The sequence below is a fragment of the Limulus polyphemus genome, unplaced genomic scaffold, assembly GCF_000517525.1.
Source record: "Limulus polyphemus unplaced genomic scaffold, Limulus_polyphemus-2.1.2 Scaffold1452, whole genome shotgun sequence".
Taxonomy (NCBI): Eukaryota; Metazoa; Arthropoda; class Merostomata; order Xiphosura; family Limulidae; genus Limulus; species Limulus polyphemus.
In genome coordinates this window covers 113,652-141,476 of record NW_013667062.1, presented here as the reverse complement: position 1 = coordinate 141,476, position 27,825 = coordinate 113,652, and the positions used below count along the sequence as shown (strand labels likewise).

The 27,825-nt window shown below is 32.0% G+C and overlaps 1 protein-coding gene across 6 annotated transcripts; it reads left to right on the top strand.

The window, feature by feature from the left end:
• LOC106463647 (UPF0430 protein CG31712-like) lies at positions 1-27,624 on the top strand. Of its 6 annotated transcripts, none has more exons than XM_022391194.1 (6): positions 1-37; positions 519-666; positions 15,186-15,281; positions 18,525-18,750; positions 22,781-22,864; positions 24,144-27,624. In XM_022391194.1, exons 1-6 carry the CDS (start codon positions 13-15, stop codon positions 24,303-24,305), a joined length of 741 nt encoding a protein of 246 aa, XP_022246902.1. In that variant the 5' UTR covers positions 1-12; the 3' UTR covers positions 24,306-27,624. The 6 variants fall into 6 exon arrangements, with proteins under 6 accessions (XP_022246902.1, XP_013779151.2, XP_022246901.1 ...); XM_013923697.2 differs by having other exon boundaries at positions 15,159-15,281; XM_022391193.1 differs by lacking the exon at positions 1-37 and adding an exon at positions 42-313 and having other exon boundaries at positions 15,159-15,281.
• Positions 27,625-27,825: the final 201 nt, after the last annotated feature.

Here is a 27,825-nt window from a genome sequence, read left to right as displayed (position 1 = left end):
AGTTTAATCTTAATGATGCCAACAAGATTAGCGCAAGGTAGCGTTTTTGTTCTCTTATTCAGTTATTGTAGGAATAATGGGTTTTAAGGGTGAATTATAAATAACTGATAAACAATTTTTAAACTTGTATCAGTAATTTTAATTTCAGGGAATTCGTAGTTTGATTATTTCAGAATTTTATGAATATATCATAGCGCAAAATATTTTAAAGTAATTAAAATACATTAATTCGGAAATCAAGCTGACATACAACGAGGGTTAACTGTTACTGTTGAGGATTTCAGCTTCAAAATCAAAGATCGAGTCTGTTTCGGTACTTGTACAAAATTTAAGTAGGCTTATGTTATTTGCGTAGTCTTTCAAAATTTGAATTTCATCAAATATACGTTAGCAAACTTACTAATAGGCTTATGGGTATACTTTAAACTTATTTTTGTATGGTGTTTTAATTCATACTTCTTAGCCTTAGTAACTTTGGTTTTGGTAAGAAGTTTAGTTGTATCTTGTTATTGTATCAGCAATGCCTAAATCAAGAAGTAGAAGCAAAAGTCCAAGACACAGAAGATTAAAACATAAAAATCGTAAGCGCTCACAATCAAGAGAAAGAAGTAACAAAGTGAAAAAAAGATCAAGATCACGTTCAGCTGATAAGATTTCGAAGTCCAGGTAAACTTTATTATTATGAATAATATTTATATTTTATATCAGTTTTAATATACAAAATTGTAAACTACTACAGCCATATAATCATCAGTTGTCTCACTAGACAAGAAGCAGCAAGACACTTTTAGTAAAAGTAGCAGCTTTAAAACAATCTAAAAGTTCGATGATTTGAATTTTGAAATATTTAAGGATATGAAACTTGAGCACTAGCATTATACGTTTGTAATAGACTAAAGAATTATGATAACTCAAGAGATCTACCATATGCATAAAGGGACTTAACTACATTTAGTAGTGATAAAAATTGAACTTTATTATATAACTTTTTAAGATTTTTACTGACTCTTTGTTTAAAATTAAAGATTTTTTCAGTGCAATGAATTTTTTACTCTTGCTCATTGGCTTTACTACATTAAATTTGTGTTGCTGTTAGTGTTAGCCCCAGTTGCATGGGCCCTTCCAACTTTGATAAGAATCATCGGCACCCAGAGCTTTAGTATATGGAAAATGTATAATATGTAGTTTTTATATAGCAATAATAAGTGCTGTCAAACCAGTGAGCTATTTACTTTATTGTTGACTGTATTTAGTATGATCCAAATATAGTTATTGAACTCTGGTCTGCTGTAGTTTCATATCCTTAAATATATCAAATATTTTTATTGTTTTCAGGTAAATTACATTGTTTGGGAGCTATTAGTTTCTCATGTCATTGTTTTTTATTTTTTTGCTTAAAAGTTAAATAAGTCTTGATTCTTGTTACTAACTAGTGAAACCCTTTTAAAGAATGATAATTACATATTTTACTTGAGAAAATATTTAAAAACAAGATATCTTCTTACATCCAAGAGAAAGAAGTACCAAACTGAAAATAATGTGATCATATTTAACTGAAAAAATTTCCAGTTCTAGGCATATAATTTTGTTTTGTATTTATTCATAATATTAGTTTAATGTCTGTAGTTAAGCAGTTCATTTAGTCATAGGCTTTGATACAGTTACATCTTTTTAATCCAAAAAATGCTTGACATCCATTCTTTTTCTGTTTTTGTTTTCTATGGCTGAGGTTTGAAGTTTTTAATTCAACTAATTAGTTATAGGAAATGTAATGTTGTGTTAGTTATTGATTTGCTGATGTGATTGAAAGTATAATACATATAAAAACTTTTGATTTTGACGTTTAGTAATTAAATTATATTTTATTGAAATTATATTGTTTTATATTATTTTCACATTTGTTATATTCTCTAACAACAGGGTTTGAGAACTAGGACCTTTGCTCTTTCATATTTAGATTTAATGATGTTGATGGGGGCATATAATAAATAAAATTAGAAAATTTGCTGAAGAAATTAACACTTCAGTATTTCTGACTGTAGAGAAAGATCCTAGAGTTCCTATAAACAACATTAATAAATTTTTATCAAGGACAGCCTTGAAGAGCCATGTGTCCCCTTGTTGTCCATGTGTTGTGTTATTGAGTTTCTTGTAAAGATATTATGGAGGTCACATTTATGAAGAATTCTGCATTATATGTACAGGAAATTGCTGTAAAACTAAAAAAAAGCAACAGCAGTGCAATACTTAAATGCAGATCTATGTAACAAGACCTGCTGGTTCAATTACCAAGTATTTTCCATTTAGTACAACATGAAAAATATTTCTGTGCTTTAAGCATCCTAAAAAAATATAAGCTTTGGATGCATATATCCAAAAACAATAGGAGTTCAGTAACAAGATGCAGTGGCCAATAGAGATAATTTGAGCTTTTCATTAACCCTTTTGAGACAAGTAACGGGTGAAAGATTATGTTATCTCCTTTGTTAACTCGCATTCAAAATTTTAGTGAACTACTATTTCATGAATTTACGTCAATAACTTTGGTATCAAACTTTAGAGTATAATTCAAATTGCAGAACTATACATTATTCAATTTCTTAATATAAAAGTAAATATAAAAAAAACACAGATAACAACGATTTTTGTGTGTCACGTGATATGTTGAATGCAGCACTGGTTCAAATTAGATGATTGTGAAGTCAAAATACTAAATCTATAGTTTCATACAAATTAAAACTCTAATTACAGATATTGACAAGCTAGAATATAAAATAAGAAGGTCTTATGTTTTCTATTTGCTAAGATATTGCTCATGTAGTAAATCAAAGACAGTAGCAACCTGCCCACCTCTTTTCATTTTTGGAAATACTCCCTCATATACACTTACTTCTATATATATCACATGAATAACCAATGAGAAGCGCAGAATGTCCTCCTGGGCACCATTTTTTTCTTTTGAACCAATATTTCAATGAGGTAGGGTGTGTCTTTAGTCTGCTCAAAATTTCATATTTCTTTAGACTAAAATACATATTAGTTACTAAGCTTGATAAATTATGGTGGAATTGTGGAATTCTATGGTATTAATGTAGTAATTTATGATTTTTTCATTGTTGAAATGTATATATAAAACCTAAAAAAATATTTTGTTTCATATCCTCCATGTGCAAATTTTTTTAAAGGCTTAGCAACCTACATCAAGCAGCAACTAAGTACAAAGGTCGTAACTAGAAGAGATAATTGTTTGCTTTACTTTTTTAGCAACTGTTCTATGTTTTAAGAAAAATAAGTTAAAGAAATTATTTCAAAATAGCAATAATCTATATACATATATGATGTATAATAATTGAAATGTGACTGTATTTTACAAAATACTAGTCTATAAGACAAAGCCAAGACAACTTACTTTGTACAGACCAAAGGTCAGTTCTATGTTATTTGATACAGTAACATGAGTGCACACGAGCTGTGTCATTGTAACTTCTGTATTGTTAGCCAGGCACGGCTGAAATAAATGTATAAGGTTATGAGATTTAAACTATTTAATCTAAACGTATGTTTTCGTGTTATAATTTGTGTTCATTCTAGAATGAAAGAGGCATAATTTGCATTTATTTCCTAATTTTTTATGGTGGTTGTGAGATCGGTCAAATCCAACAAACCTGTACAGATATTCATTACTGAAAATAACAGGTAAAATATAAAGTTTTTTCTTAAGAAACATTTGATACCTATGGATATTATTAAGGTTTCACATGTGAAATTTCAAAATTTTCTGATGTATAAGTAAATTTTTAATCTTAAAATGAATATTACTTTGCATGATAGATAGGCAACATACGAAAAGAAAAAAGACATGAGAAAAACATTGCTTTACTAACCTTTAAACTTAATACAAAAAAATGATAATTTGCATATGAAAGCATTCTAATGTTTACTGATATCCTGCCAAATTTCATTAACCTTTGCTTACTGATTTAAAAGTTATAGCATGAAAACTATAACAAGCACAAAATGGTTACGAGGTCGGTCCCAGGGACTGAGTTTGTGCTGAAAGAGTTAAACCATATACACCAATTCAGAATTTAAAGTATTGTCACCCCAATAAAACTGGATTTTCTGTTACGTATTCCATATTGGGTTTCAAACAACATTTTTAGGTTAACCTATAATAATCAAAATTTTGTTATTACAGAATATATTAACATCGTTTTAATATTTATTTAGGTTAATTTATGACAACATGGTTGACATTGATTAATCTAAAATTTTAGATTATTATAATTTAGGTCTCTCTTTCTTCCTGTAAAAAATACTGAACATTTGATTATAACTTATTATGTTACACAACATAATTTAAAGAAGTTAATGTGTATCCTAACATCATTTTAAAAATAAAACATTATAGTGGCTGGCATGGATAAATGAACAGTATTATTATTAGTGCAATACTGTAGTTTTGACCTGGTGTGTAGGACACTCAACTTGCAATCTGTAAGTTGAGAGATCCAAATTTGTCATAACCCAAGGTTGCTCTTTCAGACTTGGGGGTATTATAATGTAATTGTCAAATAATCTGTTTGTTTTTTAAAGAGTTGGCAGTTGGCACTGCTGGTAGATTATCTTCCCTTTGATTGGTAATTCAAAATTATTCAGATAGTCTTAGTTTTGTCATAAACACTTTCTAGTTTTATTATTCATTTTCTAATGTTTTTCTAACTTTGTAATTTGTAATGAATTTTAAAAGTTTCATTTTACAAAATAATTCAATGTTATTCAAAATTTGTGTTTTTTGTTAGGCTACTTGAAAGATATGCAAAATACGAGGTTTTTGCTTTAGCTACGTATATATGCATGTCTAATACATAAAATGAGTTATGGCTTAAATGCCAAAGATAGCAAAGTATTAGAAATCAATAGGCTTAAAATTTGTGATAAAATCACATAAACTGCAATGTATTTTTTCCCTATATTCCTCATAGATTGTTCATTTGTGGTTTAAAATGGGAGGTGTGTAAAAATAGCATTTCAAGAGTTATGACAATTCATTTTCCTTGGTTGGTCACAAAATGTTGTTTAACCCTTTATCTTCCTAATGTAATTTTCCAAGATATTAAAGATCATAATGCAAAAAAACTAAATTTATCAAAAGTAACAGGCTTTATGTTTCTTAAACTACATTCATTTATGAAAGTTCTTCTGAAGTTTTAAACAATTTCATCCACTAGTTTTATTATTGGAATGAAATATAGCAAGACTTGCATTGCCTACTAAGAAAGTTAGTAGCTGGTAGTCATCGGGTTAAGATACAACACTTAAGGCTACAGATGTTTGTGAATTGTCAGGACAAGTATACACAGTATTGTTGCCAAAAGTGACTGATAAGTAAACAAGTTTTGTATTGTTTCTCACAACAATGCATAAGCTTAAGGTATAGTTATACAGATATCCAGTATCCCATACACCACTGCCCATGTGCTTGGTTTACCTTGTAGCATTTGAAACCCAATATGGCATAAGTAATAAGAAAACCAATAGTCTAATCATCTAATATTAGTTTTATTGTGGTGACAACACTGATTAAATTTTGTATCATCTGTACTGACCAGTTTGTACCTTCTTACCAAAATCTTGTGGTTTCTTGAGATAAATATTCTTGGCTTTTTTTAAGAGGATGCTTAGGCCAGTCTAAAAAATATTTCTGTTTGCTGTAACAAGGTCAACCATCTGAAATTGAGGCCGATTGAGAGATTTATTTCACATGGGAAATTTTTATTTGCACCAATTTTTGCCCATATACTAACCCATCTAACAAAAAATGTGCAAACTTTAAAATTTTTATTGCCATAAAATGGTTAGAGAATTTTTTTCTCCGAAATTAATATAGTCTGTGACAATGTGGGAGGGTGTCACCTGATTACCATTTGACAGCTCAATGTTGATTGGCTAGTGCATTAAGGTTTCACAACATGGCTTACCTCGTCCCCATGACCCTTCACGCTAAACTAATTAATACACAACCTAGCAGGGGAGAATTTACTATTAACGAGCATACATCAATTCTGATTGGAAACTTATTCACTTAGAGGGAAGTACTTGTAGATTTACTTGGTGAATGAGATGAAATGGAAAACAAACTGTAAAATTGTCAGCAACAGTCAATTTAACTCATCTATTGAGGTAGATATTGACTAACAAGTGTGTGTTTTGAAATAATTTGAAATTTCTGTAATTCTCCTCATAGAATAAATGTTGATAGTAATTGTATTCATGGTTTAATGAACTTATGTTTTAGAATGGAACTAGTGCTATTTCCAAAAATAGGTCTTGTTACATGAAAAAAGGTTGGCTGAGAGTTAAATCAAACAATAAGGAATTCTTTAGGTGTATGATGGGTAAGTAATATGTTAGGATTGGGATTGGGCCTCTTAAACATGATAATGGGACTGGGGAGCTGATCTCAGAAAATTATGACATGGTAAACTTATTAAATTATATGTTCTCTTCAGTTTTTACGAAGGAAGATACATACAAGTATTATGCATTAACCACAGCACTTTATGTATTGGGGAAATATTGATTTAAAAGATATCATTTTAAGTTCTGAAATTGTAAGAGAAAAGTTGGGAAACCTAAAAATTTATGAATCCCCTGGACCAGACAACTTTTATCCTAGAGTTTTAAAGTAACATAAAGATTTTATTGGTGAATCACTAGCTAATATTTTTTATAGGTCATTGAGTAGTGGAAGAGTGTCAGAAGGTTGGAAGTTGTCTAATGTTAGTCCGATATTTAAAGGAGGTGATAAACATTGTCCAGGCAATAATAGGCCAGTTAGTCTTACATCAGCAGTTAGAAAGGTTTTGGAGAGTGTGATTAAAAATGCATTGCAGAGTCACTTAAAGCAGATTGATATAGTGTCGAAGAGCCAACATGGTTTCGTTAAGGGAAAGTCTTGTTTAACATATATTTTGACATTCTTTGAGAATGTTACTGCAAGAGTTGATGAAGGAAATACTGTGGATTTGGTTTATCTCGATTTTCAGAAAGCATTTGATAAGGTGCCTCACTAAAGACTTGTTACAAAAATTAAATCTGTGGGTGTGGGGGAAATGTTATTAAATTGGTGAGAAAAAAGCAGAAAGTAGTAGTAAATGAAGTTAGATCTGACTGGATCACAGTTACAAGCAGTGTGACTCAGGGCTTTGTGCTGGGTCCTATGCTGTTTGTGATTTATATTAATGATATTGACTCTGGAATGATCAACAAAATTTTGAAGTTTGCAGATGACATTAAGATGAGATTCAAAGAGGCTGCAGACTTGCAGGGAGATTTAGATCATTTGATAAATTGGGCCAATATGTGGCAGATGATGTTTAACTGTCCAAAATGTAAGGTGATACATGTAGGTTTTCACAATTCAAATTATTGTTACAATTTAAATGGGAATACATGCCATAGTGTGGTTGAAGAAAAAGATCTTGGTGGTGTGATAGAAAATTCACTTAAGTCATCTAAACAGTGTATTGTAGCTAGCAATATGGCTAATAGGATCTAGGGTAGCATCTGTAGAAATATTGAATACAAGACAAGGGATATTATTGTTTCACTGTATAGATCACTTGTAAGGCCTCATTTAGAGTTCTGTGTACAGTTTTGGGCTCCCTTCCTCAAGAAGGACATTGAATTGATGGAGAAGGTTCAGATGATACCTGGGATGGTGAGATTATCCTATGAGGAAGTTGTTTTCTCCAAGAAATGCATAGGGTAGCCAATTGTTTGTTGTGTAACCCTAGATTACTGATAATGGAATTATGACGATTCCAAAATGTCTAATAAATGCTTCCTGTTATTATGTTTGCGTTTTGTTTTATCATTAAACTACATTTTATGAAAAATGAGTCGATTACTAGTATACATCAAACTATGTAGATTATGCTATTAATATGTAACATACAATAGATAAAAGCAGTGTCAATCATTAGATTGATTTATTTTATTGTGTAAAACATAAATCATAATTTTTTCTAATATACATAATACCAACACTGAAGAAATAAGATTATTTGCTTGTTAACTTTGATTAATATTTTAAAATTTACAATATACTATTACAATGTTTTCTTTATATAGCAGTTTTAAAGCTCTTTAGTGTTAATAGAACCAGAAAAACCTGAAATTTTAGCACATCCATTTCAAGGCCTTAAAAATCTTGAAATTAAATATATTTGCCTAATAATTCATAACTTTTGTGCAGTATTTGCTGGTACTTTTTGTAGTATTATAGTATATTAAATATATATATATATTCTAAATTAGAATCTACTGAAGTCACAACACCAAGTAGAAAAAATATAATACATGAATATGTTTCTGCACAATCAGGAAGAAAACAGGCTGCTGAGCAGCATCCTGGAAAATAACAAGTACTATATGTTGGACCAGTGCATGTATTAGCTGTAAACAGCAAGTATTAGACATATTGTAAAAAATGCACATGTATATTATCAACATATTGGGTTAATGATATGTTGCACACTGCTGATTTTCTGTTCTGTGACTCATCATAAAAGAGTAAGAAATATATTTTAAAACAACAAAGATAAAGTTCACTTAGAATTTAAACCACTTACAAATAACAAAAAATAATAGCATTTAGTGTGATTTTAAACTACTATATTTCCATTGAAGTAATATTCAATATCAGATAATGATAAATAGCATCAAATAAACACGTAAATAAGAAACTCTTTAACATGAGTATTTTCAATAGGTAGACCCTTCTTTATCAGGGACAAATTGTAGTGACAGTAAGTTATGTGTAAGAAAAAGGTGGAGTGACATCATGGTTAGACAAAGACTACTATGACAACCTGGAAGATTTTGAATAACTTTGTTTTATATATTCACAAGATTTTACTTTAAGTATTCATAAAGTTTTATTTTAAATTATTGTATACACTATAGGTAAATTTTCAGATTCATCACTATTAGCACTCCATTTCTTAATGATGATTTAATACATATATTTTTTCCATTAGATAGTGATCTTATTTTATTGAGAATATTATGAAAATTTGATGCTTGATACAAAAAATGTTTCTAAATATCTCAATTTTTTATGCCCCTACTATAAAGCATTGCAGAGCGAGGCATGTTGGTTTGCCCCTATCCATTCATCTTGATCTTGTGGACAGAATACCTCAAGATTTGATGGATGAATTTTGACCAAACTTATACAAAAGTTTTAGACCTATTAACATTTGAAGGTCACAGGTACATAAAAAATCTTCCTCATCCTTGTGAACAGCATGTACTATGTCATCAAACTGGAGGATCTTAAATATACAGTATAACACTAGTGTGGCATCTGTATTTCAAAAATGGTTTGCACTTGTTACTTTAGGAATTCATAAGTACCCAAACATTTCAGCTTTTGTTTCATACATTGATTTTATTTTTTGTCATTTCTATATACCTCTTGCTCATTCTATAAAATACATTAAAGATATCTGTGTTTTTATTTTATTATTATTAAACAAAAGTAGAAAATCGAGCAAAATCTATTGTATGTTGCTTCCTTGTATTTTTGTATAATTTTTTTATATTGTTTTTTCAACACAAAATTTGAAACTAGTTTTTACAGCATGCTTCTTTCAGTTTATTGACAGGAACAAACCCAGTATTCTTTTTTGATTAACAGTTTCTCAAACTATTAATTTATGAGGAAGCTATCCAATTGTTTATGTGCTAATAAGTGTAGTAGCACTTAGCTCATTAGGTATTGCAACATGTCTTTCAAAGATGTAATTTAATGTGCAGATGTTTAGGCCTCTTCTACCAATGATTTCACATGATATGACCAGGGGGTGTTCACTTGCAAATAGTGTTTTCTTTGTAAATGCACATAATTATCAATCTCAGGGTGTGTACAATTTTTTTTCTTAGGATCCTGGGCCTTTTTTATTGTTCAGAAACTGGTAGTCCCCCTCATGAAATTGAGAATCTGGATGATTTCCTCTAATATAGAGTTCACGGTATTAATATAATTAATACAGGTAATCATGCAGTTTATATAAAAGACAATTAACCTTTACTAGAAAATACTAAGCAATAGTGTAGTAAGTTTAGATAGTATTAGAATAGTGTTTGCAAGATTAACTGAATCTTATATTCCGATATGATACCTTTCCTCCGCTTACATAATAGCTTTTTTCTTATGATTACTGCCTTCTATATGCACAAATTTTTGCTCGCTGCATTGTGGCATGTAAATTGGCATGTGACAACCCTCTATCAATAGGTATGTGATACACCTTCTTAGTGCAGCTGACTCCCTCTATACTCTATAACTCAATCATCGCTTCTCTATTTGGGACAGTAGTGTTCAGACATATAGCTAACTGCTACTTTGTACTTTATTTTTCATGAGTTCTGAGCTTGGGTTTCTTACACCTTCATTCAGTTTCTTTTTTCTTTTCTTGAATTTCCTGTTTTAATCTCCAAGAAAGTTTAACCGTAAATTGTGTGGCCCACTGTTTTTAAACATGAATTTTTATTTTACTATTACCATAACTTCAACTGTTGCCAATAGCGCAGCTCTACAACCTGCTGTTACTACAGCTCCAGGCACAATTTATCTGTAGAGGAAGTTTTGGCTCTTGTTTGCTGTGAATTTGAGTCTTTCATGTGGCTGAAAGCTCTGAACTTCAACCAGTTCTCCCATTCCTGGGGGAAGCTAGTCAGAATGATGAGCATTTTGATAGCCTTTTCTCTCTCCTCTTTCCTTTTCTGTGCAATCTCAGTCTATGCCTTTAGACATAGATTGGCCTTCATCTGTTTTCGTGAATGTGGTGACACAGGTTTATTAATTTTGTCATTATCCCCAATGTCTTTTGATCCCTCCCCTCCCCTTCAAGGGTGTGATCAAATCCATTGGTCACCCTACTTTGTGGTTCTATTCCCAGTTGTTCATCATCTCCTAGAAGACCAGAGACTGATATTCATATTCTCATTTCCCCGGCACCCCATCATTACCTTTGCTTTCCTCACAAGGGCTGAGTCTAACAATTATTTGACCTTCTATTTGGTCTCTCCTCAGCTCTTACATTTTCTGTCAGGTGGTCAAGGTTTTTGCCCATCTATTAAATTCTTCTGGTGTGCAGTTCCATCATTATATGGACAACTGGTTGCTTTTAACACCTTTGCTAAAAGCTTTGTATGGCCACACACAGTTTCTTCTCAAAGGAGCTCCTCATCTGGGTTGGTTTGTCAAGGTGGAGAAATTCACTCTTATCTTGACCCAATACTTTATCTACCTTGGACTTTTTACAACTCCCATCTCATTCAGGCCTAGCCTTCTCCCTTTTGGCTGTGTTCTATGGAGCTATTGGTTCTGAAGGCTCCATCCTTTCCTTCACATACCTGCTTTCAAGGTTCTATCCCTTTTGGGGACATGGGCTTCCATGGAAGCCCTAACTCCTCTGGGTTGTGCTCACATGAGAGCACTCCAATGGAATTTGCAAGATCAAGGGAATTTTGCTAGAGATCCCCTGGATTCCTCTGTCCTCTTCCCTCTCTTCAAGTCAATTTTGCCCGATGGCTCAACAGATATAACACCTCAGCTGGAGTCCCTCTTCTGACTGGTTCTCTGGTTGTTGGTCTTTGGGTTGAGTCAGGATCCCATATCAATCTACTGGAATTCCTTGCAGTAGATTGGGCTTTGGATGATTTCTTTCCAGTTTTGTGAGGCAAGTTTTGTGATCCATTCCAACAATTTGACATTGTTGAAATGGTGTATTTAAGTGTTTTACACTCACAAAAAGAAACCTATCATTCTATAGGTATTTGAAGAACTTGTAGCATTCTGCCACAATTTAATTCTTCGAATTGTTAGCCGTATTGTTTGACGTTGTCTCTTATGTCAATTGACAAGGGGGTACCCATTTATGTTCCCTTTGTTTTCAAACATTAGATCTCATTTTCTGGGCCCATACTTAACATGTTTACCTCATGGCTTGTCATGTTCTGTGTGTTCTCAATCTTGTTGCAGATAGTTTAATTCCTCCTAACAACATTCTTCCCATGGAGTGGTCCATCAATCCTCAGGTCTTTCTGTCTGTGTTCCAATTGGGGTACTCCTCTGTACTGGTCTTTGTTTCTACATCTTTCAACTTTGGTGGTTGATGCCTTCAGTCAGGATTGGACCAACCTTTACCTTTGTCTACCCTCCTATCTGTCTCTTTCTAAGTTTTGTCCATTATCCAAACTAATCTGTGTTCTGGCCTGCTCAACCATGGTTCCCATTACTTCAACTGCTTCAGTCATAATCTCCTTTACCTCTTCCTATATCCTTGTTCCTCCTCCATCAATCTCATGCATCCGTGTTTCACCCTGCTGTTCCCACACTCAAGCTTCTTGCGTGACTTTTGTCTGGTCCCTTTCAAAGTGGTCTGGATTCTCTACATGTCTATCATCCATTATTTCCAATTGGGTCCACACTTCTTTGTTGATTTATCAGAGGAAATAGCAAATTATATGCCATTGATCTTTATGATAAGGTTTCCTTCCCTCCCACCCCATTATCCCTCTTCTTTCCAGTTTCTTCACATGACTGTTTGACAATGGTCTCTTTGTATTAACTGTTGCAGGCTATAGGACAGCCTTGTCCTCTACCTTTTGTTTTTACTTTTTCTGCTGTGTATTTGCCTCTCCTGTTTTCTCCCTTTTGTTTTGATTCTTTTATATCTCCTCTGTCCTCTATGCCTCACTTGCTTACCAAATTGGAATCTTAATGTTGTTCTGTTTTTCCTTACTCTTCCATTATTCAAACCATTCTCTTCCTGTGCCCTATGTTCTGCTTCTTTTGGCCTGTGGTAATTGTCAGTCAGATGTGTTTGCCCTTGATGTATCTTGTATCCTATACCACAGTATTAATGTTCTCCTTTATCTCAATTGCTCCTTCCTACCCAAGACCTCAACGACTCATGAGAGTAGTTTTGCTTTCATGCTGATTTCTGTATCTTCCACTTCCCATTTACATTCCCGTTCTGATCCAGATCACCTCCTTTATCCCATCTAGGCTATCAGGTGTTATGTGGCATGCATAGCTTCTTCCGTGGTTCCCCTTCCTGTCTCTTTATACACTGGAATCTTTCTTCCTTTCTTGCCTCTGGTTCGTGTCATCTTTTCCAAGTCTCCTTTCACAAGATCTGGCTGCTCATTTCCATTGACCATTGCAGGAGATCATCCATGCTGGCATGGGGATCATGCCACACACTTTTGTCATCCATTATCTACATCATTTGGGCATCTCCTCATCTGGATACTGTCTGCCCCCTGTAGCTCTCATGTGCCCCTCAGTTCGACTACAATTTGTTAAGTATTTTCTTTTCATTTCCTTTTAACTTACAGTATGTAGATGTCAGTTCCCAAGGGTCTGGTTCTGGATGCGAGTTGGACCAACCATCAAAACTGTACTGTATGATCTTTAAGGCTTATAGCCCCCACCATAGAGATGTAGTGTTCTGTAAGACAGCTGTAGGTTCATCCTTGTGGTATAGTGCATCATGAATATGCCCATCCCAGACTGTACAGACTCATGGACATCCCTGAGTAAAGCAGGGAGGGGATTGCTGCATGTCACTCCATTTCTGGTTGAATACTTCAGGTTCAACCTGCTTTTCAAAATAGGGTTCTGCAGTCACTCATTGCACTTCCTCCAATGATGCATTCCTCTGGACTCCCCACTGTACTATTCCCTATTCTTCTAGTAGAGTTTTTACCACTTACAGATAGTTTTTAGTGTAATTTCTAATTATAGGTAGTTTGCTACTGCATATTGTAATAGTGAAAAAAAAAAGTTCAGTAATCTCTCTCTCTGTCTCTCTTTTTTTTTTTTTTCTCTCAAATAGAAATTATTACTTACAAAAATATTTTATGAATCGTAATGGCAAAGTTTTAAGCTTAGGTGAAAATATGACATATCCTGATACCCTGGGTTTGAGAAAAAAAATGTTCAAAGGACAAGAAATTTACTTCAATTCATTAAATAATTTCCTTATGAGTAGAGGAAATTGTTGATCCTTTGGGCCAAACATTTGGTTACGTCATGTGGAGGGATAACTTTTCTTCAGTAGTAGAGCCAGTTTGATTTCCTACAAACAAATTTTCTCCCCAAAAAATGCAATGCCAAAAATATTAGCAGACAGATTGAAGTTACTTTCCAGTTGCAGTGCAAAAAAGTGTAAAAACATCATGGTCTGAAAATCACACAAGTTATCCTTTTTTGCAACAATTTCATTTTTTGTTTTTTCCAATTGTAAAATTAATCCTCATGAGGATTTAAATTGACATTTGCTTTTGCTGCAGTAGTCTAAGCATTAATCAACCATATTACCAATAACATGAGTAAAAGAATATGAGGAAATTCTGGTTAAAAAAATTTCAATATAAGGAACTTTGCAACATTTTCACTCGTGGTTGTATCAAAGTTGACATTTTAACATACATTGCACTGATGTTTAAATATAGCATTGTTATTATTGTGTTATGAAATTGATAAAAAATTTAATAGTTTGGACATGTGATTCCAGTCTCAGTATAATGATAACAATAAGCTTATCAAAATATTTTGTCTTAAAGTGTTGTATGAAATGTGTAATCTTGGACTTGGTGATCTAATATGTTCAACTGCTATACCTTCTAAACTCGCCTTTATCAGTCATGCAACAGTACTATTGTAAAAATGTAACATACAAGTTCCAGCAAGGCAAAGTGGGAATAATTATTTCATTTAATTACTAATTCAAATAGTTGATATTTTTTGTTATTGTTACAGTTTAAAATAACCACAAAATTCTTTGTGAAATATTGCTGTATCGAGTGGTTCAGTTTCATCATGTGACAAATTCTAATCTTTATGTTGTGTAAAGCAGTAATTAAAAAACAATTATTGGAAAATGGAAAATGCTAAAAGCATTTACAATTTTACAATAAAGTCAATCAAGACAGTGCAAAATAAAACCTTATCTCATGAAATAAGTTGATTTAAAACTTGTACAAATAAAAAATTGGAGCATAATGCTTATCATTGTTTTAAAAGAAACATTATATAGAAATTTCCATTTCATTTAAATTTTTTCTTCATAATGTAGGAAACGCTTATCTTCTGTTTCAAGCAGCAATAGTGATGACTTGGATGGACTACTAGAATCTTCTAGAAAAAAGTTAAAGAAGATGAATGAAGTAGAGAGGCTTGCAGAGATGGAACGACAAAGGTTTGTTTAAAACTAAAGTGTTTTAAAACTTGTCTCTTACTTGATTTCTGGAATAGCAGTAGAAAGATATTATGTGTCTGTATTAATTTTTTTTGGTATAAAGCAAGACTAGAACTTTTATTCTTAAACATTCACTATTTTTAACAGTGTGCACTAAAACAAAATGTTTAAGCAGAGGTCACAGGAATTTGCTACATTACTCTTTGCTCTTCAGGCTTGCTTCGGACCATATGTTTTTTGTTGGGTGGTCAGAGCATTCACGTGTTAGTTACATTCTCTTGGTTTGCACTTTCATCATTATATGAACAATCCAAACAGGAATACACCTGTCACACTAATCAGCTGCCAGCTGCTCCTGGAGGTGGCTTGAGTGGCCTCGTTAACCCCTTACCTACTGGGGCCATTTTGTCTTTTTGTGAGGGCAAAAATCACATTTATGAATTGAAAACATTATAGAGAACTTATCTTTTATTGGATTTCAGATTTTATTTTTGAAAATAGTAGCATAACATTCAATCATTTGTCTTAAATTGTATTATTTAATGAAATTTGAAGAGAAGTTTAATAAAAAAATCCCAAAATATGTTTGAGACTATAAATAATCATCCTCTAAGAAACAAATTTTTTTTACATTTTTTCCTTGCACTTTAACACTGGACCTGCCATCTATGATTGGTATCTAAACCTTTTTCTAGTCTGTTTTCTTTATAAAACAGCGTCTGGGCGTGTTAAAGCTCAGTTGTAAAACTTTTAGCCAATCCTAGTTGAAGGTGTCAATTTCAGTACCATGTTATTCCAATCACAGTATTTCATGTTTGACAAATCATAGGATGATAAGCAATGTATGTGACGAAATGTTGTTCTCTGGATTTTACAATATAAATGTGGGTGGTGCTTATTTTAGTAACTGCCATTTTATGTAGAGATTGCATTTAGTAGAGGTCAATAGTATTTTTTATAAGCCTTAGAAAATTTACTTCTGGAAAAAACTAAATGGTATGTATGTGACTTTTATTATTCTTCTATTGTAGCTTAACTCATGCTATATCTATCGTATATCTATTTATATTAATCATTATATTGAAAAATGAACTCAAAATGTATATATGTATAGGAAATAAGTTGATCCACAAATGTTAGGGTTTCGTTGTCACCCATTGCACTGTCTCAGGTGTTGTCGTTGCTCTGGACTCTCCACCACGTTCCCTCCCTCCCCTGTTTTTTCTAGTGGAGTTTGAGAGTCATCATCACTTTCTAGTTCCAAACTGCTGGGGTGGTGGACCGTGGAGGCATTCTACTGAATGGATTAATGAAATACAAACAAACAAAATATAGAAATGATTATGAAACCATTCAACTAAGAGTGGAGCAGTGGTTTTCTGCTGGTGTAGATGGCATGATATCCTCCAATATGAAACAAAACTAAATAGGAGTGAGCCATCAAAATTACAGTTCACCCTTTTGATTGGGATCTCTCATCCTACCCACATGTGGATGTTGGTTCCTAGTGCTGGGTTTTGGATTTAGTGTAGAACCAATCACATATATCCTTTCATATGTATTACAGATCTCTGTATTCCTCCCTCATTTATATTCTTGTTACTCCATCAATGTTGTGGGTCACGGTGGAGGTACTTGCACATTATTATTACTGTGCTTGGGGCAGTTCTGGTCAATTTCAATTTTGAGGGAGATGGTTTTTATTATGCAGACATCTTTTCAATACCAGATGTCAGTTCCTGGATCAACCTATCATTTTCTTATATTAACATGTGCCCCATTCATGGATTGGGGGTTCTTTATTCCCTCAAGTCTCATGAACTTGAGGGTATGATCCTCTTTCCTACTCCCACGAGATGGCTGGGTTTTGGATTGTATTTGACTTGCCACCAGTATGATCCTCTTTCTGCCCCATTCATGGATTGGGGGTTCTTGATTCCCTCCAGACTCATCAACTTGAGAGTATGATCCTCTTTCCTACTCCCACCAGATGGCTGGGTTTTGGATTGTAGTTGACTTGCCACCAGTATGATCCTCTTTCCTACCCCCGCGTGGATGTTGGTTCCCAGCGGCTTGGCTTTTGGGTGTAGTTTGGGCGAAGAGTATACCTGGTTCAGAAATGGTGAGGTCCCCCACATCAGATCTTATAATCTGACTGTTTCATCTTAAGGAGTGTCCTTTGGATGCTTCTTTCTTTCCCTAACACCTATTCAATGTGGGATTCTAGCTATTTATGTGAGCAGAAGTAATGTAGCATATCGAAAGTTATAATTTTCCTATACTAAAAATGTATTTCTGCTCACACTTCCCACCCTTCCTCCCCACTGAACACCGGTGCTTCCATCTTCTGCCAAAACTTGATGTGATAGTTCGGTAGAATTGAACAGAGGGAGTCACAAACGTCATGAGAGACGCATTAGAATCAGTAAGTTCCAATGGAGGGAAGATAAAAAGCTTGTGGCATGTGTAATTTTTTTTGCATATAGAGGGCAGCACTGAATGAGAATAGCTATTTATGTGAGAGAAGGTAAGTACCTATCAGAAATACATTTTCAGTATAGGAAAATTATAACTTTTGAGCTTTATCAAAATACGATTACATTTTTACATAAATGAAATATCCTTTTTTATTTTCAAGGTAATTTCAACTGACACTTATTCAATTTATCCCTAATTAAAGTAATTAAACAGTTAACACGTATAATGGTATCAATTAATTTTTCAGAAAACATAACTTAATAATAAAGCAAAACATGAACGTAATAATATAAAGCATTTATTAAAGGTTTTGGAATCTTAAAAATTCCGTCATCAGTAATCTAGAGGTACACAACAAACAAAAATATGATATAATTTATAATTCATAAGTAAACTAGAAAATGAAAAGTATGTAGCATAAATGAAATAGTTAAAATATATTTAAATCAAGTGAAGAATTTGTATTATATAGAGACAGAAGAAGAGTTTTATGTACAAAGTCTCTTAAGTTCAGTATCATGCTTGGATGTTGAAAGAATTTTAAAGTTGGAATGAGAAATCAGATACCCTGTTTGTGTGTTTTGCTAGTAGATAGCAGAGTTGAGAGGGTTTGTAAGCTTTCTTCCAGTTTTATTATTAGTACATTCATATTTTGCTTTACTATAATGTTTTACTGAAATTGAAAGATTAACATCACAGAAATATTTTTGTTAGTACATTTACACATAATGATTATGTAGTTAGGTTTAATATAATCTTTTTTAGGCGACAAAAGCAGTTGGAGGCAAAGTGGGTAGAAGAAGAAACTACTAAAAGGATCGAGGAAATTGTAGAGAAGCGGGTACAAGAAGAACTACAGAAGCGTAAAGATGACATTGAAGCTGAAGTCTTAAGGAGAGTCGAAGAAGCCAAAAAAGCCATGGAGAAACAATTGTTGGAAGAAATGGAGAAGCGTCGAGAGGATGAACTTGCAGAACAGAGAAAAAAGGAGGTAATGAATCAAAATGATGCATTATATTTCAATGCATACTTGCAGAATTTCCATATCTTCGGTCAGATTAATGACAGGAAATTCATTTGTTGGTTACTAGTAACCCAATGTTACTTTTATTGAGCTGTACCTGACATATTAAATCAGCTTACAGTATAGGATATATATTAAAAAATCATAATATAAATTACTTCATTTACTTGTTCAGAATGAAACCCAATACCTAAAGAAGTTACATTTAAATATGTTTCACAGAATGTTCTACGTAAAATGAAATTAGCATGTGGGAATAATTTCAGAAATTATTTACATAATTAATCAAATAGTCCAACCAAAATTCACAGTTTTAGTTTATTTTAGGATTGAGTGGTCATATCATAAGTATCACTAATGATGTCTCATATTTGAACCTTCTTATATTTGAATATTAGCCTAAAGACTGAATTTAATTACTTTCTGTGGACAGTACTGATACAAGTCACGTGTATATTTTGGAAATTCATAATCCTGGAATGTAATTTTAGAGTATAAGTAATATTACAGTTTTTAGGATTAAAAAATTAAGGTTGAAAAGTGTGAATATCAGCCTTTTTGGATTTCACATTTGTATTCAACTTGTTTTAGTGAACTTTTGGACTGTTGTTTATGCAAAATAAAAGAAATAGTAGCTATAAATGATGAAGAATTTTAAAATATGAGTATCAAAGTGTTATAATACATCCTTTAACACTTTCGTTGCCGGCTGGGCATCTGAAAATAATTTGACACAAAATTGTTGTAATTTAATAGCCAATGATTTTCTCACGTGTCCTAACATTACTGGGCATCTGAAAATAATTTGACACAAAATTGTTGTAATTTAATAGCCAATGATTTTCTCACATGTCTTAACGTTACTGGGCATCTGAAAATAATATGACACAAAATTGTTGTAATTTAATAGCCAATGATTTTCTTATGTGTCCTAACATTACTGGGCATCTGAAAATAATTTGACACAAAATTGTTGTAATTTAATAGCCAATGATTTTTTTGTGTGTCCTAACATTGGATATATGAAAATAATGTGAATTGCTAAAGGCTTTTTTCTAAACCTTTCCCATAAGTATCCAAGTAATATCTTAATGTGGAATTTCTTTGTTCATTTTGTTTACGTTGAGGCACTAAATGAATAAAATCCCATATCAAAATGTATATAAAGTGCCTTGAATTGATTGTCAATGTGACTTCATTATAATTGCCAGAAAAAAATACAGAAATATTGTGATTAAGCCAACTTTAGAATCGAGTATGCTGGGTAGATCTTCAGTGGCTAAGCAATCTCAGCTAGTAGTAAAAAGAAGTTTTCACAAGGTTTTCTCTTAGCTGAACTGAATAAAAAATAGGATTACTTATCAAAAGAAATTGTATCGTGACAAGAAGACTAGCTTGATGTTTGTCAGTTCTTCTGAATGATAGTGAAGTTCATTCATGTCAAAATAAATAATTTGTTATTAGTCCATTCCCTAACTCTGATTTATAAATTGTTTCACCAGCGTAATCTAATTCACCATATAACAGGTATTGTTCTTGCAGTTGATGATATAAATAGCACTTAGACCACTACCGTGTCTGTTGTATCTCAGCTGGCCTGATAAGCCTTAGTATTGGGCAAAAAGTCTCATTGACACTGTATATAGCAGATATAGAGTTTTTAACATATTACATATTCGTCTTTCTTTCAAGCATACATTCTTAGATCCAATAAAGAAGCTTAAAATGCATCATTAGAAAAACTCTGGCAATGCTCTGTTTTCTTTTGGTTTTTTTTGGCAACTTTTAACTGCTAGCTTCTAAAATTGTCATTTCTTAGCATAGTATTCCTCTTAATAAGCCACATTCCCACCGGTGACGTAAGGGTTAATGAGTTTTAACTTTTTTTCAATTCTTAAAGATATCCATTATATGAACAGATTCCAAATGTAATTGAGCTCATTATTATTCTTTTTTTCAAACATCTAAACAAAGATAATATTCCTTGTTTCCTTAAAAGTATTTCTGGCAAATATGTTTGCTGTAGCAGCTTTTTCTCCTAGGTTGTAAGCACAGCAGAGATCTTCACTTTTGTCCCTGCCACGTGAGTTGTTAGTACATCAGCAATATTCCACATATCATGTGTGGTTCCTTTTGTGTTTCATGTACCACTTGACTTTAGGGTACTATTCTTCATGTTTTAGTAATATTACATTTGACAGTTACCCCTTCTTACATAATTGTGCTAAGATTCTAATAGTTAGATCAGGGACCTTGCCGAACTTGTTAGCTGTTTGAAGAGAATCAAGCGGGTAAGGAGAGACACCATTCAAGGCAAGTTTGTTATTTTAAGGTTTTCTTAGACTTAATTTTCTCTCTCTACCAAAAGTTCCCAGAGGAGTGAGTAAAATCCTTGTGATAAGCAAGTAAAGTGATCTTATCTTCTTTGTGGTAAAGAGGGGGTTATTTGGGCTTTTGTCTTAAAACTTTCCCCTCTCTGGAGTTTTTTTTTTTGTGAGCAAAGTCACCTAACAATAAGCTTGTATAATTTTGTTAAACTTATCTAGTAGCAAAAAAGGTTAATTCAAGTATGTATATAGGTCTGTAATAATATGTTGAGTTTATATACTTGAAGGAATACTATTTTAGGAACTTCATTTTCTTTAAGGGCAAGATAATTTTTTGTTTTAATAACTGATCTTATTTTATATTACTGTTGCAAACTAAGTTTCATATGATGTCTTTCTATACCTAAACTGAAGCTTCTGACTTTTATATTTATAGCATGGTATGGGAACAAAATTTTCTGTTTGAATGAAATGTTCATGATTGAATATAATTTCTTGATATTAATTCACAATACCAGTAAAAACACTTTTTGAATATGTTCTATATAAATATGAGATTGTGGGATGGGAGGGTGATTAAGTATTTAGAAGTTAATTCTGATACATATCTACATTACAGAAACAAGGAGAATGTATGGGTATTGTGTAATCTATATAGTATGTGTCATAATCACGCATGTAACTGAGTAAATTGTTCAGTGAATGACATGCTATGTTTCGAGGTGTATATGCAATTGCAGCTAATGTTGAACAGGACAAAAAAAAATATTAATTTGTATTGGCATATCAGTACATGGTTGTATGTGGTTAATAGTATGTTTAACTAATACTGACAAAGGTTACTCTCTTCTTCCATGTTTTAAATAAACTGGTTTTATTTGACTTTGATATATATATTCTGAAGAAAAAGAACCATTATATATAGGTTTAGTTCTTCCATCTTACTCAAATATACTGTTTATAATTATCAGAAAAACTTTAATTTTTTTGCTTTCCGAGAGAGCTGAAGAAAAATTCAGTTTTTGTAAGATGTAAAGATAAAAACAACACTTCTCATATTCTTTAAGATTAAAGGAAGTGGACTCAACTACGTATTTGTCACAATTGTCTTTTTGTAATCCTATTACTGTTAGACAAGAAAAACAAATGTAACCAACATAAGCAGTTAGGGTTACTTTTCATATACTAACATAAACTAATTTTTTAACTAGGCTTAAATAAACAAAACGTTCATTAGAGTAATAAAAATATATATATATTTATATATCTATTAAATACATGTAGATTTAGATTAAAGTAGAGATTTTTTAAATTCATGTGATTCTGGTAATGAGCTTCATTTCAAATGTATAAAGCTGGTAAAAATACTATTACAAGTGAAAAAAAAAATTATTACTATTTTATATGTTGATATTCACTTGTGTCTGTTCTGTACTCTTATCTAAATCTTCTTACATGATCCTATGCAAAATTTCCTGGTATAGGTAATTAAAGTTCAAGAAATATCATAAAATAACTGGTTCTAATTAGTCAAACATGCAGGAGAAAGATAGAAGCTTCAGTAATAAAGTGACTTGATGATGATTTTTTTTTAGAAGTTCCTGCCATTTCAAAAGAACTGTTTCTTGTTTCATGACCTTGCATTACCAACTAAAAATCTCATTTCTTAGGATGAAGAAAGAAAAAAACGTGAAGAAATTGAAAAAATCTTAGAAGAAAACAACAGGAAAATTGAAGAAGCTCAGAAAAAACTTGTGAGTTGAATTTTCATTTGGTAATCAAGTATTTTTCACAAAAAATGTGACGTTACCTATGATCTCTTTTTTAGATGTCAGTATTTTGAAAATTGATACATGTGGTTTTGGTTTAACATGTGTTAATCAAATGCATATCTGGTATTTGAGGACGCTGCTGTCAGATTTTTAATTTGTGTGTGTGTGTGTGTGTGTGTTTGTCAGTAGGATTTGAATAAAAGTTGGTGTACATTTGGACTATGACCCAAACTTAGAATTGATTAGTTTTTGGAGGGTCTAGAACACAGCAAGATGATGAAAATCCAAAACATCCATATCTGTTAACATTGGGACTGATTTTTCACACTATTTTTGCTCTGTAACTTAGCCAAAAATGGTCTGTGTCCATTTATAATGATAGACATGGGAACACATTTTCAAATTTTTTGAGAGCTGAATATGATCAACACTACCTGGCAGATGTATGCTCCCTACTGAGTACCCCTCTAGTTTCAGCCGTTATCTCAATAATATCTCTCAAAGTTATGCCAGCTTAGGAGATTTAGGTTGGTCCTTAATACAAATTTTAAGCTAACAATACAAAACAGTCTTTATAATAAAGAAAAAGTAATGACATTTGCAATACTAACTAGTATACTTAAGCCACTCCTACGTATAATGTTAGAGGTGAGTCACATCAGTGGCAATTTAAACCATGTACAGTTAGTAGCAGTAATTTCTCCATAGTATAACCAAAATTAATGTTTATGAAGATACAAAATAATAAAAAATATAATAATACCTGAACAGATCGTGATGAGAAGAAAACAACATAATATGTAGTGTTTATAAAAACTTTTATCACCAGTCTTACTTTATCTATTCTCTGTAACAAACATGTAGAGCTGGCTGTAGGAAGTAATAAATAATGTTAAATATTCCAAAAAAGGAAAGATGAGAAGCCTCTACATAAATAATAATATGTAGTAAGGAAATATACTTTCTTTGACTAATGCATTTAGTGAATATCAAATTGTTGATATATATATATGTGGATTTTTTATTTCATAATTTTTTATCGATAGCAAAAAATTTCAATGTAAATGTAAAAATATAATTTTTGTCATAATTTTTATTGAATTAATATACTAAACTGTACTTTCTAGGTTGGGTTATGATATTTACTAGCACCAGATATGCAAGTCTCATTAAATCTTTTTGTAGACACTACAGCAGAAAACTTAACATAGTCTCCTTGTACAATATAGTAGTGTTGCTTAAAAAAACAATGTGCTTTCAGGCAGAAGAGAGGTTAGCAATGGTGGAAGAACAACGCAGAATTGAAGAAGAGCGTCAGAGGCTACAGAAAGAACAAGAGAAGAAAGTAAAGCAGGATCAACAAGTTATTCTGAATAAAGGAAAAATTAGGCCAAGACTAACATTTTCATTAAAACCCACCTGAATTTCTGTTGATTGTTTTTACAGAATCAAGGATTATACTCTTCAGTGGATCAAAAACCCATAAACGACTTCTTGCTATGCCCTGTTCAATTTTTTCAGTAGACAAGGTAAAATATGCAGGATAAGAAAGGTGGTTATTTTAAATGTGTAACATTTTGTATAGTACAGTACTGTATCAAAATCAGTTTGGTTTAAGGTGTAATGAACTGTAAATAAAGGTTATGTTTGCTAATGTGAATATATGTATGCCCTGTCAACATAAAACTGGGTGTCATTACTATGACTTACGTATAAATTTTCTTTAGTTTTTTAGGACAAATGGCTGCATTAAAAGCATATATTGGGCTATAAATAGTTGTGATTCTTACTCATTAAAACATAAAAGGTACTTATTGGTTATATTGCAGTAACCATTTTCAGGTTTAATCATACTGCTTCATTGACATTACATTTTGAATAAACCTAGCTCATGGTTACATCATAATGATGGTCATCACACTTTAATATTGTTTTCTTCGTGTTAAATCTTCAGTAAAATGGGCTTTAAGTTATGTCTTCTTCAGCCTTAATAATAATTTCTTTTATCATATAAGTTTCTTTTATATTGAAGTTTCAACAAAAGGATTTTGCTGCTATAGTAAAGTAGCTGTTAGGTTTAGCAGTAATCCTTCCTTCATCAAAAATTCAGGAAAGTAAACTTTCACCAAAGTTGTTGTGATTCTCTTTAACCTTACTAATATTTTGCTAACCATGTTAAAATTTTAAATGCTGAAGTAGCTGTTTCAGGCATAAGTTAATTTTAACTTGCAGGAATCCTCTATCAGTTTCCCCTCCCCTTTTTTTTTAGTGTATTCCCAAACAAAAGTGTTACTTTCTCCTCTTGGCGAGTAAGATACTTTCAGAATTCACCAGGAATGGAATGAGTTATTTTAATGGTGTTTACCTTTCAATCTTGTAGTGCTTAACAGTAATGTTGTCTTTATGTTTCACTTTCTTATACTGTGCTGTTTTTTTATTACTATTATTTTCACCCTTTTAAAATTACAAATTCTGTTCAGAAAAAAGTGTGCACTAAATCAGGAGAAATATTTTTTACCTTTATTTCATTAAAGAGTTTAAACCTATGCAATTGCTTCTTGATAATGTCTTGTAAATTCCAAACCAAATTCTGTATAAGAAACAGTGCATTTCACAATATACAGAGTTAATAAACCTTTTCAAACCTAAAATACAAGCACTTTTCTATGACTTCAAGATATTTTCCATGTCCTTGCTTTCAGGAATGGAATACACTAAACATGGAACATTTCATGCATGAGCAAACATAAATATTTGTATGACATACTCAACTTTTACCTATACAAAAGCATTTACAGAAGTGAAATCACACTTGTAAAGGTGTGTGAATACATTGATTAATCTTTTTTTTTTTAGTTAGCACATAACACTTTATTGGAACTCCATAAAGAATATACATCCCTGATACCTGTATTTCAAAATTAAAGTATCATTTATGTACATCACATTATAACTGCATGATATAAGAGAGCAACCATCTACCTCATCAGTAACAGCATTTCTTTTTGATTTTCCTTGGCTGGTACTTTTGTCTTTCCATTTTCAACTCCTATCTCCTTATTTACACCAATTCCCCTTTCCACATTTGCTTGATCAAGTGTGAGAATAAACAGCTGCTGAACAAACCATATTCTACTGTTCTGTAAAGTAGCCTGTGTACTCTGTGTTTACCATTATGTGAAATAACACTTCTGAAATAGCCAAATCATCCTTACAGTAACACCCAGGAACTTTCTGTATTCTCTCACAAATACTAAGTTTGATTTTACAAGATTTAGTGTTAAAGACTTGCATATATAATTGATTTAGTTTTCAACTAATTGTGATGTGTCTTGCTGTCTTTTTAGTTATAATTTTTGTATTGAAGGTTGAAGCAAGAAACTGATGTTATCAGTTCCTGTAATTGTACCATTATCTAAGATGTTTTTTGTCAGTACCACATTCAAAAATGTATTAAAAAAATAAAATATGCTTACAAGCTAATTTTGTTTTTCGTGGGGGGAGGGGATTTGCGAGTTTCTCCATAGTTTTATGTATTTTTCAAAATTTTTTGGACTCCACACTTTCAGTATGCTTCATGAAATGGTCCATATATTTGGTGTATCATGTGAACATTATGTGAAGTTGTTTTTACAAGGAACTTAGGTGTATAAACTTTGGCACTGTGTGATGAATTTAGTCATGTCACAATAGTCTTTCAAAAAAGTTTTTTTACCATTACTATAAGCACCAATTTTCCTTTTAATATTGTGTGCTACTATTTAAGAGAAACAGCACTTTTTTGCAAAGCATTATAAATACCTATCAGAAGACTTGCTCAGCACTGATAGGGTTAAAGTACTGAAGCAAAAAGTAATTTCTTGTACAAGTACTTTTTAGAGAATAGTCTTATAAAAATACCCATTTTACAAAGCAAAATTCAAGCACTTTCTGAAAATCTCACAAATCTTGTGTAACACATTGCATTAGAAAGAAATAATAAACCGCAAAAACAAAAAATCAATCGTACTCGTGAGATATAAACATGTAGTTGCACATTAAGCAGAATACTTTTACTTTTGGCACTAGTGTAGAAATGTTGACAGTTCTCCAAGAAAAGATTTTAATATAAGTAAAAAAAACTTTTTTTTTGCTTAATGTACATATATTCAATAAATATACTGAACTATTTTCCGACTTTAGAGTTGTAATGGAGGTTATATTCTACAAAGATTTGCCTCCTAATAGTTCAGCAGTAAGTTTGAGGGCTTATAACACTAAACATTGGGTAAAGGGCAGAGCACAGATAGCTCTTGTTGTTTTGTGCTTAACATTGACAGCAATATATGTAATTTAGGACCATACAGGGAAGCTGACATGAATGGTACCATACATTTAAAATGTATGCTTGAAAAGTTAAAAGTGAATAAATCTTTTAGTATTTCTACATACAGACCTTTCATCATTCGATGCAGTAAGAATGGGGCATTTGACTGAAACTTAGTACTATCGACATGACATGTTGACACTGAATAAAAATTGGTGATTGTATTTGTAAATTAGTTTATTAAACTAGAATATGTAGTACTACTAAGAATAAAATTTTTGCAGTGAATTTTATGTTTGTTGCATTCATATTTATCTTCTTTGCTTTTGTGAGCAGCAATCAGTAGCATACTGGAGTATATTTTGAAATATCATACTTTGTTGACTATTAGAAATGTGTTCTGGTTAAAGACAATAAACTATGCTTTCCTTCATGATTTAGTTGTAATTTTTTAAAACAAAGTTTAACAGATAACAAAGACCAGTAACTATATTACAATATGGAACAGTCAGTTTTGAAGGCATTGCCCTCCAATTTACTATACATATTTTAACTAGCATGTTTAGTCATTGGAAGTCAAAATTATTAAATTAAAGTATTTTATTTACATTGTACTTTCCAGAGCTACTTCAATTAA

What these genes read in the sequence shown, in the direction of transcription:
- LOC106463647 (XM_013923697.2), top strand. Translation starts at nt 13, where the DNA reads ATGATGCCAACAAGATTAGCGCAAG. An exon ending in GCCAACAAGATTAGCGCAAG is followed by an intron (nt 38 to 518) that starts GTAGCGTTTTTG and finishes TTATTGTATCAG; the next exon opens with CAATGCCTAAATCAAGAAGT. An exon ending in CAGAACAGAGAAAAAAGGAG is followed by an intron (nt 18,751 to 22,780) that starts GTAATGAATCAA and finishes CTCATTTCTTAG; the next exon opens with GATGAAGAAAGAAAAAAACG.